The following is a 16,871-nucleotide window of genomic DNA, read 5'->3' on the forward strand; positions in this document are numbered from 1 at the left end:
AAGAAGAAGAAGAAGAAGAAGAAGAAGAAGAAGAAGAAGAAGAAGAAGAAGAAGAAGAAGAAGAAGCAGCAGCAGCAGCAGCAGCAGCAGCAGAAGAAGCAGAAGAAGCAGAAGAAGCAGAAGCAGCAGCAGCTTCATGCGAAATTGTTTAACCCCTCGACACAAAGAAATCCTATACGGCAAGCACTGCCTACTCCTGTCACAAAATAAAATTCATGGACACCCCTTCTAAGCAAGATGCTACAAGTTAACATTAAAGAGTTATTATAAAACCAAAAAGAGTATTACTTTAAAAAAAATAGAATAAAAAATACCATAAGAGTATAAGGCATACAAATTTTTTTTCATTTACGCATGTGTGTGTCTGTGTCTGTGTGTCTGTATGTACATGCTTTGTGTGGGGCTGCACATGAGCCTCTGATGAATGTGGAAATCAGAGATCAACCTTCAGGCGCTGGTCCTCACCTCCCCTTGTATGAGTCAGTCTCTTCCTGGCTGCTTGAGCCAGAATACCTGGCTCAGAGGCTTCTGAAGAGCACCCTGTCTCTGCCTACCATCAAGGAGCAAGCTAGAATTACAGACTCTTGTGCTCTAACATTGGGTACGTCTGTGCATTCTGGCAATGGAAACTCTGGTTATCAGACAAGCCTTTATCCACTGGACGGTCTGCCCAGCCCACCTTTAACTTTTTTTATTTGGAGTTTTGTTTGTTTGTTTGTTTGGTTGGTTGGTTGGTTGGTTGGTTGGTTGGTTGGTTGGTTGGTTGGTTTTTTGAGACAGGGTTTCCTGTAGCTTTTTTAAGACGACCATTGATTGTGCCTGTTCATTTGCTCTCTCCATTACCTGCTGAGAGCCCACTGCTGGCCATTCCCTACCCACAAGTAATTCACCACCTACAGAGAAAACCAGGAAGTATTACAGCAAATACATATACTGCTAAAGTAGCATTGTCCTTCCAACACACAGGCTCCACAGATGTCCATTTGTCTACAGTTTTGCTTTATTTCGTTTGGTTGGTTTTGAGACTAACCAGTGCTGCCTCTCATCCACCAGCTAATGTTTGCCTTACAGCTGATGCTTCCCTCCAACCAAATGGTTCTGGTCATGACAGGAACTCATAACGATCGCCTTTTCAGAAGCTCCTAATTGCTTGGTGAATACTAACCTAAGACACTGCACTGGGGAACAAGTCAGAGAGCCCGCTCGTGCCCTTAAGAGCACAACCCGCCACAGTCACAGATGCCAGTGGCTGAGCACCTAACAAGCTCACAGTGCACAGGACAACCTGGAAAAGAACTAAAGGCCACTTGGTACCATAGGATTCCAGGTACTGATTTGATCACGGGTCATCCCTAGGTGCCTTGGTCTCATTATCAACCCCAGTCCCTGGATAGAGCCTTTCAGGAAATCCCAGCTGCCTCCGGCTAAGAACGTAAGGAACCTCCACTTAGCACTTTCTTTAGCCCTGGGCTTCAGTTGTAAAATAAACCAAGTGACGACTCTGCCTTAAAGCCAAGAAACAAGGCCGGAGAGTGTCAAGGAACCTTCTAGCATACGTCTCTACAATTTCATGTGTTTTTGCTCTGGAGCAAGTAAATGAAGGGAAAGCCCCTTCGAGACGCCAACTAATGAAAGCAAGAGGCGGCTTCTCCAGGAATGCTCTGCTAAGAATAAAACTCACTCCCACAGAAACATTCTCAAACCATGCAAGTTAACCCTGTTATTCACCAGCAGCTACTGAAAGCAAGGTGACTAAGCAGATAGTATTCCCATGGCTTTGGCAGAAACAGAGTGATGGCCGGCCCACCATTCAGAAAAGGCTAACTCTCTCAGGTTCTGAAAAGGACTCTAAAGCACTTTCCCGAGCTTTAGTTGTTTCAGTGGTTAGCAGTGATCATGTTACCTCTCTAAGCCCCTGGAATTAGAACCAACACCCTCAACCCTGCCTCCAAGGACCCAGGTAGTGTGGCTTCTACCTTCTCTTTTTTTGGAGACTTTTGCTTGTTTGGTTTTTTGTTTTTGTTTCTCGGGACAGGGTTTCTCTGTGTAACAGCCCTAGCTGTCCTGGAACTAGTTTGTAGGTCAGGCTGGCCTACAAACTTGTTTGGTTACAAAACAAGGCGAAGGGGCTGGAGAGACGGTTCAGTGGGTAAGGGCATGTACTGCTATTCCAGAGGACCTGTGTTCAGCTCCCAGCACCCGCACTAGGTGACTCACAACTGCCTGTAACTCCAAGAGACTGTTCTCTTTTCTGGCCTCCAAGGGCCTGCAGGCATGTCATACACATAGACACTTGCATGCATAAAAATAAATCTTTTTACCTAAAAAACAAAACTGACCCCAAAAAAACCAATATGTAGGGACAGTAAAGGGCCTGTTCGTGGTGAGATCAAGCAGCCCTCTTGGGCGAGGAAAGTTGAGGCACCTCACAGTCTTCTACCACCCCATCTTCATGACTGATTTGCTCCAAATGAGGCCTGCTCCATAAACAAGCCCATCCCATCAGAATGCCCTTCCTAAAAGGTCTTCTTCAATCCAGTCTCAGAGAGTTTTTTCCAGTTTAAACCACCCAGAGCACTTACTTTGGGTGTCCCAGAACTGCAGACATGTGTCCCATGAGCACTGTAGAACCAAGCCCAATGCCGGCAATGGGGAAAGAGTGGACAAGACCAGGAAGACGCCACTTCACAGAGTCACCCCACCCAGCTTCCTGAAAAGACCCTTCAACCTTCCTTTAATCTCACAGTCAGCAAATAAAATGCTTTTTAAGATTTTCAGATCTACTCTGCTGCTCCGGAGCAATAATTTTATTTCCACAACTAATGGAAATCCTATATGAGTTCCTTATTCTTTAAGGAATAGAAATGTCTACACTAAGAAACCAGTTACAGGCACTAGGGAGATGGCTCAGTCAGTTTAGTGCCTGCTATATAAGCATCAGGCGTGAGTTTGGATCCCCAACATCCAAAAAAAATCCAAACAAAAATGTGGAAAAGCCATTTATGGCCACAGGTACCTGTAACCCCAGCACTGAGGAAATAGACAGGTAAAAAACCCTGGCCAGACAGCCTTGCCAAATCAGTGAGAGACCCTGTCTCAAAAACCAAAATTGGGAGCAACTGAGGAAGACACCTCATGTTCAGGTAGACCTACTATACAAATACACTGTATACACACACACACACACACACACAAAGTACATACATAAAACACACACATCTGCATATAATGAACAATTACATATATAACACACACTTATAAGCACACAAATAAATAAATATTAGAAAGAAATCAGTTATGCTAGGATTGCTAGCTCAGGAATCTCACCAATCTGCAATCCAAGTGGACCCAAATCATAAGTAAGCAAAACACCAAAGTGGGATTGTTTCTGCTTAAAGCTCACCATGAACCCAGGCAAGCCCTTGAGCTGTGTTTGTAAGGGGCTCAGTCTCATACAACGTCCAGTCTTGTTTCAAACTCAGTGCTCAGAAAACGAGATCTCTGGTGTCTACTCCCACTGTGTGTTTAGTCTCAGCAGCAGATCAAGGTGCAAGCGGCTGTCAGAGGCAGGAGGACTAACCTACCAGTGAGCAAGCAAAGTATTTGACTCAAGGCCAACTATGATGACACACAGATGTCACCCCAGTACGCGGGAGGCTGCAGCAGGAGGATCATCACAAGCTCAAGTCCGTCTCGTGTGGACTATAGAGCAAGACCCTGTCCAAAGGAAACTAGAGAAGAGAGGAAGAAAGGAATAAGGGGGGGGGGGAAGAACTTCATTTATAGATGTTATCAATAAAAGTTAACCAAATAACATCAACAGAAGTCAAAGTGCTAGATAACAGGAAGCATTGATATAGAAGAAAAATGCAGGACTGTGCGTGCGTGCGTGCGTGCGTGCGTGCGTGTGTGTGTGTGTGTGTGTGTTTCTGTATGTCTCTATGTCTGTCTGCCTGCCTGTCTGCTTGTCTATGTCTGTTGTCTATGTCTGTCTGCCTGCCTGTCGGCTTGTCTATATCTGTCTGTCTGCCTGCCTATCTGCTTGTCTACGTCTGTTGCATATGTCTGTCTGCCTGTCTGTCTGCTCTGCCTACCTCTCTGTCTTATCTGTCCACGCGCACGCACATGCCACGTGTACGCAGAGATAAGAGGACAATTCGAGAGAGGTCTCACCGTGCGAGTCCCGGAGGCTGAACTTAGCTCACCCCACTTGGCAGTTAGAATCTTCATCCTCTGAGCCACCTCACCCACCCAGGCCTTTAATCTTTAGAAAGCCTTAAACCTGAATCAGTGAACCGTTTAGTGAATGGACTCCTAACCATGGAGTCTGACTACTGCCGAGCACAATCAGTCCATTCATTAAGACAGAAAGAAACAGGTTCATTTTAGAAGGCTATATGGCATTTCAGTTAAGGTTTCTGTGGGCTGAAGATGTAGTCTGGTGACAGAGCACTTGCCTAGGGTAGGTGAAGCCACGAGCTGAGCTCTAGCTCTTCCAGATTACACATATGGAACTCTCCAGTTCTTTGTATGAGGTACCTTAGTGAACTGTCAGCTGCTCAGATCAAAAACGATAAATGCTCTACTTCAAGAGATTGACGAAGGAGACCAATCTGAAACAAAGCACCTCTTCTAGACCTCAAAAGAAAATTGTATCTTAGAACCAAAGAAAGCCCAACTAGCAAAATCTTCCACTCACCAACGAGATAGGAAATGCTGAAAACCAAAACACTAACTTGATTAATAACATAAAGGCTTCATTTGAAAACTGTGGCTCAGGGGCTGAGGAGATAGATGGTGTATCCGGTGAAGGTGCTTGCCACGAAAAGTTTGACAACCGGAGTTCAATCCCTGGACCCCATGAAAAAGTGGGAAGAGGGAATTGACTCGACAAAGCTCTTCTCTGATCTTCACGTTTGCACCATGGGATGTACACACACACACACACACACTAACAAATAAAAATAATTAAAACAACAGTTCAATACAAACATTTGTTTACTTGAGGCAAGCTCTCCCTCTATAGCCCGGGCTGGCCTGAAACACACAGGAATCCTCCTGCCTCAAACTCACTAGGATTACAGGCATGAGCCACTTACGACCTTTAGCAAACACAAACATTTCTTATGAAGGACCTCATCACCAACCACAAATAGTGGTGGGCATTTATCAGATGTCATTCATCTAGGTCATCAAGGATTAAACGTTTCAACCCCAACAACAGAACTTGATGGCCCTGCCCAATATACACTTCTTTGGTAGTCCTGCAAGTATTGGGCTAATTTTTTTAAAACAACTTTTTTTTCCATTAAATTGAAATTAGAGCCTATAAAACTAAACAATAAATCCACAAGTTTAGAAGGTCCAACTCAAACCATAACTCCAGAGACCTTGAGATCAGCTGTCCTGCACAATTCCTCAGCCTTAAAACTGGCAAGTGTCCTGGTGAGGGATTGTCTATTTTCTGCTTTAAGACCACAAAAGTCAAAGACTCCTTTACAAGGAACCCCTTGTACTTCCAGTTTCCCACCTCACAACACAAAACAGAAACACAACCACGAGGAGGTCGCTCCTCCTTCAGACTTAAACCCAGAAACCTGCTACGCCTGCCATTTCCTCCCAGTCATCCAAACTAAAGAAACCTGTATCTCCAACATTTGTCCTCCCAAACTATGGGAGCACTTGTGCTCCAAGCATGGGTCTGCTCCTTCCCATTCATCAGGAAGCCCAACGGGCTGATATACAGCATCCCACAGCCAAGTCCAGCCTCATGCGTGCCTGCTCTCCATTCAACTGCCTTCCAACAGACTCTTGCTCACCCTAAACATACCTTTGATGACTCTGCCTGAAATCTCCCTCCCTCCCTGCCTGCCTGCCTTCTTCCCTCCCTCTCTTCCTCCCTCCCTCCCTCCCTCCCTCCCTGCCTCCCTGCCTCCCTGCCTCTCTGCCTGCCTGCCTTGCCTGCCTTCTTCCCTCCCAGCCAGCCTGCCTGCCCGCCTCACTCATTCCTTCCATTTGAATCTCTGGGGCCCCACTCTTCTGCCAAGCACAGTGTAGGCCTAGGGCTTGGGACAGTGAATGAAAACTGGTAGTACTGGCCCTCAGACATCATAAAATGCCCCGTGCTCATCACACATCAAACACCACTCTCTGAAGATGTCTTCAATGACCAGGGCAGTAAGGAGTTCTCATTGTCTTCACTCTGAACGCAAAAGACCACAGCTTCATACGCTGACCTCCATTCTGTCTCCACTTCTGCGTCTCCCTGTGTTTCTCCAGCGCGTGAGTTTGCACAGTGCCCTGCAACTCCATCTACGTGTTGTTATTTTCTTGCACGGCCATTTTCATCCACTTACAAATTTCAAGTTGTGCTACCTTATATCCCATTAAAAAAAAAAGTGTTCAATTTTTTTTTTAAGCACAAAGTTGTTTTGAGCTGTGGCTAAGTAAATAAGTCATTTACTTTGGACTTGGGAATGTGTTTATGAACTCGCAAATGAGAACATCTGATATCTTAGGAGTCTACTTCAAACAAAATAATGAAACCGCCCTGGGGTGACCTGGCACAGAGTGCCATCTCCCACAGCCCACTTGGATCACTCTCTCCTGCTGCCTGAGAGAAGCAAACCCTGGAAGAAGACTCCTCAGCATTTGAGAGCACGTGTGTGTTCTCCAGGGTTATCTCCGGCAAGCTGAAAAAAATCTGAGTAACAACTTATCACTATGGAGACCAAGGACCAACTATATATATACACTTCCAAAACCTAAGAGGTCAACACAGAAAGTTCCTAAACAAATATGAAAGTAAGGCGTGACGGTGGTGGGTCACACAACAAAGAATGGGCTGTGAGGAACTGAGCACAGAGGCTTCTACTTGCAATCTCTACACCTAAGAGGCTCAGACAGGACGGTTATCAAGAATGCAAGACCAGCCTAGGCTACGTGGTCAGCTGAAGGCCAGTCTAAGCTACAAAGTGAGATGTCTCAGAAAACAAAAACAGGAAAAAAACTAACTGTGAGGGCTAGGAGTGTTAGAGCCTCGACGTTAGAGCAGTTATCTAGCTCACACAAAATTCCGGGTTTGATTTGCCAGCACTGCTGGAGGAGGAGGAAGAGGAAGAATTGACCATACATGTATATTTATACATGCACTGCCTGTATTCAGGCTACAGAGTAACATTGATAGTGACCACAGGTGCATATATACTCAAGTAAATACCTACAACTTGTGTGTTCAGGACAGAGGCACAAAAAGCAAGCCTGTCAAGCAAGATGTGCCTACCAGAGAGTGCAATAGCGGCATGAAGGTTAGGAGGTAACCAACTGCTGCTGGAGGCCTGCTCCACAGGAAGGCATTCAGGCCTGTGTTGTAAATCATAGCTCTGTGGAGGTCACAGACCCCTAGAGAGGAGCCTACTGCTGCAGCTTTGCTAACCAAGATATTGTGAGACTTCTTCCTAAAGGTTTATGCTCATCCCCATAGATAAGGGCTGCCTTCAACTCTGGCAGAGAAGTTCTTCTTTGCAGCGGTCAGTGGTTAATGCAGACACTCGTAACTATGCAAAGAACTAGGAAAAAGTGCCTACTGAGTGCTCAGCCCTAATTAATCAATATCAACCTCTAACCCAAGGCTCTTGGAACAACATGGGAGAGAGGGAGAAAGAATTGGACTAAGAGCTGGAGGATGAGGAGGACTTCTGTTAAATGCCATCCTTGGAAATCAGCATGGATGTCGCGCCCATGACATCGCTGCAGTCATGATTAGCTACACACGATCATGTCGACAAGATCAGTCTTCCAATAGACAGCACTCATTGGACTTAGTGGGTTATTGAGGGAGAGAGAGAAAAGATACAAAATCAGAGTATGTTGGGAGTGACTGGAGAGCATGAGAGGCTTTGGGGGTTCCTGGGAAGACTGGAATAGGGGAATTAGAGTACATATGTTCAAGATGCATTTTTTACATGTACTAAATTACCAAAAACTAAATCAAAATGTATTCTGTTACTTGAAAATAGAAGATCTGAACCATTCTGAGGGTTTTGGCAGGTTAGTTGGTTTAAGTTGGTCTCACGCACCCCAGGATGACCTTGAACTCCTGACCCACCACTACCGGGTGCTAAGATTACAGACCTGTGCCACCATACCAGGTTTATGTAACACAAGAAATTGAACTCAGTATCTAACACATCCTAGGCAAGCACTCTATAAGCTGAGCTACATCCCTTGCCTTGCTTTGTTTTGTTGGTTTTTCGAAACAGGGTTTCTCTGCAGCTTTGGAGCCTGTTCTGAAAACTAGCTCTTACAGACCAGGTTGGCCTTGAACTCAGAGATCCGCTAAAGGGCGTGTGCCCCACCACCGCCCGGCTTTGTATGTTTGTTTGTTTGTTTGTTTGTTTTTAAAAGCAGGAGCTCAGCAATCTGGCTTCAGCTTCCCAAGCAGGAGCCACTATGTCCAATCAAGACTGTTCATCTTTCAATCTTCAGTTCCAGTGCTGGGGATTCAACCCAGAGCCTTGTACTGCCAAGCAAATACTTTCCCACTGAGGTATAACCCCAGTCAATGCTGCTCACTCTTAAAAAGTTAAAACACTTGGGTGACAATCCTTGGATTCACCAAAGAAATTTCATTCAGTCGTGGCATCTTTATTTAGTACTCTGTCATGAAATTTTAGTGCCTTTCTTCAAAAAACAAAGCCAAACAAACAAACAAAACCCGAGGGCAGAAAAAATGAAAAAGCATATGATTGAAAACATATATTACACACTTTCCTTCTCGCAGACTGGCTTCCCACACCGTTAGCATCCAATGCCACACCCAAGGAGAGAATACAAGGGTTCTGACAATAATAGTTTTTTTTGTTTGGTTTTTTTTTTTTTTTTTTTTTTTTTTTTTTTTTGTGTTGTTTTTTGTTTGGTTTTTTTTTTTTTTTTTTTTTTTTTTTTTTTGGTTTTTTGAGACAGGGTTTCTCTGTAGCTTTGGAGTCTGTCCTGGCACTAGCTCTTGTAGACCAGGCTGGCCTCGAACTCACAGAGATCCACCTGACTCTGCCTCCCGAGTGCTGGGATTATAGGCGTGCGCCACCACCGCCCGGCTGGGTTCTGACAATGAACACTTTTCACTTTGCTAACTCTTGAGCCAAAACCCATGACCCACATTACTAAAAGTTAGCCTCTATTTGGATGACAGGTTCCATCTCCAACACCAAAGAACCAGCTCTTCTGCAGAGGGGAATGCTTTGGAGAGTTCAGTTCAATGCAGGTAAACTTTTGAAAGGCTCTAGGTCTGAAACTAATGTTTGAACCACTAATATTTTAGCCTAGTCTCTTGTTTTAACTCTGGCCTATGAAAACACGCAGAACCCAAGGATAAAGCATGATTTCTTATCATCCGTGTTTTATTAAGACGTCTCAGACCTTCATGGAACAAGATAGTCTGTTAAGAACCAAGTAGAACCCAGGCATGGTGGTGCAAGCCTTTAGTCCCAGTACTCAAGAGAAGCAGGCAGATTTCTGTGAGTTCAAGGCCAGTCTGCTCTACACATCAAGTTGCAGGCCAGCTAGGGATATGTAGTGAAGTCAGAGAGATAGAGAAACAGAGGCAGAGAAAGTAAGTTCAAATTTTTGATCTCATAGTCTGGCCTCATGAAGCCATTTTGCTTCTCAGAAGGTCACTGTTTCAATCATGGAGTTTGAGCCTCCTTTAATAACTCAACAGACTTCTACACAAAACACAGCTGTATCTGAACTAATCATACTCTTATTTAAAGAGCCTGGTTAATAGTTTTTGAGGTGATAATTTATTCAGACAGGAGACATTTCATTGGGACCGTCAGCAAATAATTATAGCTACTGGGCTACATGAGGCCCCATGTGACGATGTACCTAAACACACTTCCTTCTCTGAAGACTGTGCATTAGGGTGTCTGTCCTCAGGACATAGTCCATAGATAGAACCCAGGTTGCCACACTGGGCCCCATGGACTCCGCAGGCCAAAGAGACACATTCCACAGCCACTCGCCCTCCACTCTTTTCTTCCTTCAGGTTTTGACTCCTGGCTAATTATTTATTAATGGTGTCTTCCTTTACTCCCCTCATCCTGAAAACCCTTGACCTCTTCTTCCTCAGAAATAGCTCCATTCTTTACACTGCATGGTGTCCCTGGAAAACTTCCAACTTTAAGTTATTTCAAAGATGCGCACGCAGCCTCCCAGCACTCAGGAAGCAGAGGCAGGTGGATCTCTGTGAGTTCAAGGGCAGCCTAGAACTCTAAGGTGAGTCTAAGTTAATAACTTACATAATGAGCTCCAAGACAGTAAAGGCTATTACAAAGAGAAAACCCTGTCTGTCTTGACAAGGAAATTAGTTAGGTAGTTAGGTACTTAGGTAGTTAGTTAGTTAGTTAGTTAGGTAGGTAGTTAGGTAGGTAGTTAGTTAGGTAGTTAGTTAGTTAGTTAGTTAGTTAGTTAGTTAGTTAGTTAGTTAGTTAAGGTATATGCTTTTCAAATGATTTAACTATCCCTTACATTTCTCTAATTCATTCTGACCAAGACAGAACACCTCTTCTTACCACCAAAGCCAATCAACTGCCCCGTTACCTTGTTCCAGCTCATGAGGCTCTCAGGCCCACTGTGAAGAGACTATTCTGAGAACCACCCTGTTCCTTTTCCTTGGCATCCTCATCAACTATCCACACATAGATCCTCCTCAACACCCCCTCACTCTGGGCACTGATTCTTTCCCCCTAAACATCCCAGAGCTTCTCTGCATTGTCTCTCACACAGTCTCCAATGGGCCTTAAATGCTATTACACTATTTGTCGGATGGAGGGTGTATATCCTCTGGAACTAGATGGTTCCTTTTCAAATTTCAGCTCTGTCACTATTTCATTGACTGTGGGCACCGTACCCAACCTCACCATCCCTTCTGGCATCATTGGATCAAAGGACGGCAGTAATGCTTGCTTCGTGGGAGTGTGGGGAAACGCGAATTCTGTAGTCACAGAACACCTACAAGCTGTAAATGCGGTTGTTGTTTGCAGTTAGCCTGCGTCCAGCTGTGCCGTCTGGGTCCCAGAGCCCTTCTACGAGTCTCAAGGCACGCCGGGGTGACTGCAGGTTCCTCACGCTGGCATTCAGTCTGTGCCCACCCGTTCTCTCAGTGTCATATTCCACACCTTCCCCCGTGTGACCTGTACACACCAGGCACGGTGAAGGACTCACTATGCCTCCTGAGCCTCGTTTTTCCTTTTCTCTCACACCCATATCCAAAGAGCACACCTTCAAGCCAGTCTTAGCATCTCCACAGAACCTCTTATGAACAGGTCGGCTGGACATGTCCTCACCCTTCCTAGTCCAGGGATGAGGCTCCCCCTCGGGTAGCTTTTTTCCCTTTCATTGCAGTTCCCCTTAGCCACCAACCATATAGGTTTGGAGTTCCTTAAACCTTGAGAGCAACATGGACGCTCATCACGTTATTCCCTGTACCATCAAGCATAGTGTGATATGCTGGGAAAACGAAAAGACGCGTTTGTGCAGGTAATCGGGACCCTAGCCGCTACTGTGGCATGGTGTGGCACACCAAACCGGGGGAAGTGCACGCCGTGTTCAGGATGAAAAGCTTCCCTTGCCTCACTCTATAGCTCAGGCTGGCCTGGAAGTCACTGCACAACTCAGACTCACCTCCAACTCCAAGCAACCCCCTGCCTCTGTTCCTCAAGTGGGTACAGGTATAAGCCACCATGCCCAGTTTTTGGTTTGGTTTTGGTTTTGTTTTCCATGAGAAAGGGTTTCACTATGTTGCTCTAACTGGTCTGGAACTCTCTGAGTAGACCAGGCTGTCCTCAGACTCACAGCAATTCACCTGCCTCTACCTTTGCTCCCCATGTGCTAGAATTAAAAGGGGTGTGCCACCATTCTCAGTTTCTCATGGCTTCAAGTTCACATCCAAACTCACAAAGTGAACCAGATGGGTTCGCTAAGCAAGTCTGTCCTTGGAAAACATGAGGAACATGGTGGAAAATATATATATAACATATAATTTGTATCCTGAAGTACAAACACTAAAATTACACAAAACTTTCATTATTAGAATTTCTTTTTTTTTTTTTTTTTTTTTTTTTTTTTTTTTTGGTTTTTCGAGACAGGGTTTCTCTGTGGTTTTGGAGCCTGTCCTGGAACTAGCTCTTGTAGACCAGGCTGGTCTCGAACTCACAGAGATCCGACTGCCTCTGCCTCCCAAGTGCTGGGATTTCATTATTAGAATTTCTAAAAAGTCATGATACACTGTGTTTAGTTGATTAACTGTAATCTTTGTGAAGTCTATCACCTAGCAATCCCAAGGGACGTGACTCAGCCCTCACTAACCGAAGCTTGTTCAAATGCATATTGATAAACTTTCTACCCCGCAGAAGTGCACAAGATAGCACGCATACGCAGTCCCTACTCTCAGGCACACAAGACGTCCCTAGGCCCTCAGCTAACAAAAAGAAAGCCACGACAGTGCCCAACAATGGAGTGTCCACTCAACAAACACTGCTGGTGGTGACATCATCCAGGTGCACAGGGTCAGGGAACAGGCTGCTCAGAACTCCATTCTGTCTAGGAGCTGCGCTGTAATCCGACACCGGGGACTCAGACCTCTCTGCCAGGGCAGCTCAAGGCATTCATGAACAGCAGCAAAAGCCTCTTTCATTCCCGCCCGCTCCAGCCGTTCAAGAAGCATCCTCCTCCCAGCACTACTGAGAGAACCGTCCAGAGGACATCAGTCTCAAGACCCCCTAGGATGAAGTGACAACTAAGGATTATTTTCTGTCAGATAAAACAGGTTTTTGAAGGTCCAGACTCTTCCCTCTTCAAGGCCCCATGGCACCCCTAAATCCGAGTTGCCGATATTCTAACAGGACCAACCCTAGACAGCTCTTACGGTTCCTTTAACTCCACTCATTAGCTGTTCACTTGACTATGATGGCAACAAAGTAAAATTAAATGTCTAAATCAGAGGTCGTGGGGTGGCTCCGAAATGCCAGCTCTTTTAGTAAGAGAATATAAGTTGGTCCTGCCTTTCTACTTCTTAAGATTTACTGCTTCCATCGAATGGAAATGGAGCTCTCCAATTAATGTCTTACTGTGCTTAAAATATTCAAATAGCCTTTTCCTTTACATCCATGGGCCTTTACAGAACTCAGTTCCGGGTTCTGATTTTTCACTCTCAGATCTTAATCCAGGAGAGCAAAATAACAACAAAAAAAAAAATTAATGCTATTTAGGCAGTTTTCTAATACTCAAAGGTAGAAAAAAAAAAACAATAAAACCATCAAGTCAGATCAAGTCAGGTCACCTAACTAAAATAACTCAATCACACTGGAAACCATCCTCCTAGCCACAATGTGGATCCAGCCCCCTGCAGTCCTGTGGTCCACTTTCTGAAAACAATCTGCTCAAACAAAAACATCCTGCCACACAACCGGAGCCTTGTGAACTGCGAAACCTAAGCACCTGTAGTGCACACACTGCCCTGTACCCTGTGGGTACTCCATAAATACCTAGTGGCTGATTCACAGCCAATTACAGGTCTGGTGGTGACAGAGTGTACGACTGCCTGGTCCCACTCTGGGGAGTGTGAGGAATCCACAGTCGCTGTGGGAGTAGGAAGAATTCATACCCACGACATTCTAAAAGGACTGCAATGTTGACAGGTTCAAACTGTAAATTTTGTCTGCGCCCCTCCCCAAAATTATGGTCCTTAAAAAGCTACTAATGCCTCCTGGACTCTTGGGGGGAAAGAACCAGCAAGCTAAATAGCTCGGAGGGAGGGGTGTGCAAAAAAAAAAAAAGAGGGAAACTTACTTTTCATAGACCAGCTCCTCGTCGATGGAGAAATAGTGGGTATTTATTGTGCTTTTTGGTCTATTCCTTAAAGTAGCAAAATATAATCGATCTGAAAGACAAGTTTAAAAGACAAGAAAACATGAGAAACAGGGAAGTGAGGCTGAGATCGCAGATCATGCATGAAAGATTAATAATTGCTAGGCATCATTTAAAGGCCCTTTAACACGTGGGATTCTTGTAGAAACACGATCTTCCAGAAAGCAACACAGCCCCTAAAGCACAACTTTCCCAAGAGGCTACATGAGGACCCAGCAGGGGGCAGAACATCTTCAGTGTTCCCTCACCCCCTGGTTGCGTGCGGGCGGGTACAGACAGGAGCTGTGGGTACCCGCAAAACTGGAGACACAAGTTTGGTTCGAAAGCCTCCAGACCTCAGCTGCTGCGGAACGGGGAGAGGCGAGCTTCTTCCCCTGCAGTTTAGCAGACTTCAAGAGGAAGGAAGGAAAGACAAGGGGGTGTGGTGGTGGTGGGGTGTCCTGAAAGCGCTGGCCTGCCACCGAGGGGTAGAGGATTAGCAGACAGATGATTAAACCGAGCAGGTTCCCTAAAAGAGGTTTGGAGGAGGAGCTCAGGCAGAGAAGCCCGCACTGTCCGGGTACGAGGAAGCTACAGAGAGAGCAAGGACGCGAGAAAGAAGCCGGAAGCAGGGGGTCCTCCGGGAGCTGAGTGGTGAGAAGGGGCCCAAGCGCCAAGCAGCAGTAGCTGCGGGACAAGGGCCGAAGAGAAACCCATGGCAGAAGCTGGGACAAAGGGGAGAGCCGTGAGGAGTTGGGGGGAGTGGCGTGGAAGGGCCGGAGGATGCCGGGCGGCTGCTCCTCACCTTTCATGAACTCGCAAGCCCCGATTAGTTCCCCCGACTCCGCTGCCATCTTAAGCGAGATCCGCACGGGGGAGGGCTGGGTCGTGGCCAACTGAGGTCACCCGCCCCCGGGGGCTTCCCCCAATGCCCAGGAGCTGGGAAGCTCTCGGTCCCGATCACCGAGCCCGCCTGAGGGAGGAGGCGGGCGCCCAAGGCGGAGGCGGCTGCAGGGTCAGCGCGCGGGGCGCCCCGGGGACATTCCGTGGGGAACCGAGCCCGCTGGGCGCGGGACGCACACGCCCCAGGCTGTAGCCGCTGAGATCCTGACTCTGTGGCGGCGGCTGCTGCTGATGCTCCAGCTGCAGCTCCTGCTGCTCGAGCTGCTGCCGCTGTACCGTCTCCGCCAAGCCTGGGCAACGCACACCAGTTCGCACGGCCGAGCAAAGTCTTCCCCCGGCTCCCAAAGTGATCATGGAGGACGAGGCGTTTGGCCCGGATCGCGCCCGTGGCCACTTGTGCGGCAGCGGGCAGGACTCCGGTGGTGCCCGCGGGGCTGGCAGCAGCTGCTCTGACTCCTCCTTCGCCACCTCCTTTCAACAGCAACTCTTCCTCCCTCTCCTCCTCCTCTTAGGTCCGCCCCCAGACCTGCCTCCCCGCCCTCCCTCGTCCCCCTCCACTTTCACGGCTCCGCGGCCATCCCTTAAAGGGACAGCTCGGCTTCTTTCTGCGCGCCGGCCTCGGGCCTCAGTTACCAGGCGCCCCGCGGGTCACTAGGAGCCAGTTGCTAAGGCTTTGTTGCCTTTCACCAATTGCTACACAAGAAACTTAGCCCTCAGCCCGGGTGGGGGTGGGGAATGTCAGGCGGGGCCAGAAACTTATGAATGAAAGAGATGGGTTGAGAGAAGTGGATACCTCCGAAGAAGCTGCTGTAGCCTGGCAAGCAGAGATGTTCTGTCTCCACTACCCTTTCTGCATTCTTTAAGTCTTCTTCCTCGTCAGATTTTTCTCGTCCTTCTTCAAGCTCTTTTTCTCACGCTCCACTCACTCAGTTTCTTCTAAACTCTTCTGTGTGCGCGCGCGTACAAACACACACTCACACTGAAAACCCTCAGACCTCCTTGTCGGGTCATACAGCCAGCTGTCTTTCCATCAACCCCTATTTTCCCACCACCGACGGGATCTGTGTGTCCTTCTTTATAAGCAAATTTCGAGAGAAGCGCTACCTCCTAGCTCAGGAATACGTGGACTGATGTCCTCCACGTACTAGACTCTGCTCTCACTTGGGGCTTTGTTCTCAAGGGAAAGAACATTCCCATCCAGTTCTCCAAATCCTGTCATTTTGGCCACCGGTGTGAGGGCAAAATCCTCACAAAAGTCTAAGAAGGCTCTGGTCTCGTACTGTAGGCTATCCTGAGAGAAGTCGAGAAGAAGGAAAAGACCACTTGTCCACACGAGAAATAAACAGAAGATAATTTCTTTAGTCTCTGCTGGAGAGCTGCAGGGAGTACAAAGGTTCCTCTCTAAGAGGCTCGGGACTTGTTCGGCAACGTTAAGGATCCAGTTTGAACATCTTTTGTGCTGTGCGCCCTAAGGACGTAATTAGTGGTCAGTCCTTCCCTTACGAAAATGGCGCTACTGAGCTACTATCAGCAGAGCATGCGCTCTGAGTGCTTTCTCCTTGAAACAGGGATCCGTCTGTGTAAGGCTCTGGTTTTCCCTTGCTCGTTGACCTCTAGGGGGAGAAGGGGCGCTCGAGCGAAGAGCCAACTAAAGTGACTTGGAATCCTGACGCCAGAGAGACAACTCAACTCAGGGTTCTTAAGCGCAATTAGCCTGTTTTGCTGGCTTTCCAGAAAGCTAACCAAGCACAAAACTATAAGCAGATACGAATGTGATATGCAGAAAAATTAGTCACAGCTTTTCAGTAAGTCTAGTCAAACACATCCCTGATGAGAGAGTTAAAAATACACCCTATCCTTACAACATCCAAGTGAACCCCAAAACCTCACATATGGAAAGCCGGAGAAATCATTGAGAACAAAGTCCAACCCCCTCATTTTCACATATGGGGAATAGGAAGAGTAGAAGAAAAAGACAAAAAAAATTTTTTTTTTTTTTGGTTTTTCGAGACAGGGTTTCTCTGTGGTTTTGGAGCCTGTCCTGGAACTAGCTCTGTAGACCA

At 46.8% G+C, this 16,871-nt stretch overlaps 1 protein-coding gene across 3 annotated transcripts in view; it reads right to left on the reverse strand.

The window, feature by feature from the left end:
- The window catches only part of Cdc14a (cell division cycle 14A), a 149,891-nt gene extending 134,728 nt beyond the window's left edge, over positions 1-15,163 (reverse strand). For all 3 annotated transcript variants that reach the window (XM_013349943.2, XM_005357183.3, XM_026784113.1), the window contains exons 1-2: positions 14,711-15,163; positions 13,849-13,939 (exon numbers count right to left, since the gene is read on the reverse strand). In XM_013349943.2, coding sequence (XP_013205397.1) covers positions 13,849-13,939; positions 14,711-14,759 — 140 coding nt within the window. In that variant the 5' untranslated portion in view covers positions 14,760-15,163. The remainder of the gene's footprint in view (positions 1-13,848; positions 13,940-14,710) is intronic.
- Between the last annotated feature and the right edge of the window lie 1,708 nt (positions 15,164-16,871).

Source organism: Microtus ochrogaster, chromosome 21, assembly GCF_000317375.1.
Source record: "Microtus ochrogaster isolate Prairie Vole_2 chromosome 21, MicOch1.0, whole genome shotgun sequence".
In the NCBI taxonomy this organism is placed as follows: domain Eukaryota; kingdom Metazoa; phylum Chordata; class Mammalia; order Rodentia; family Cricetidae; genus Microtus; species Microtus ochrogaster.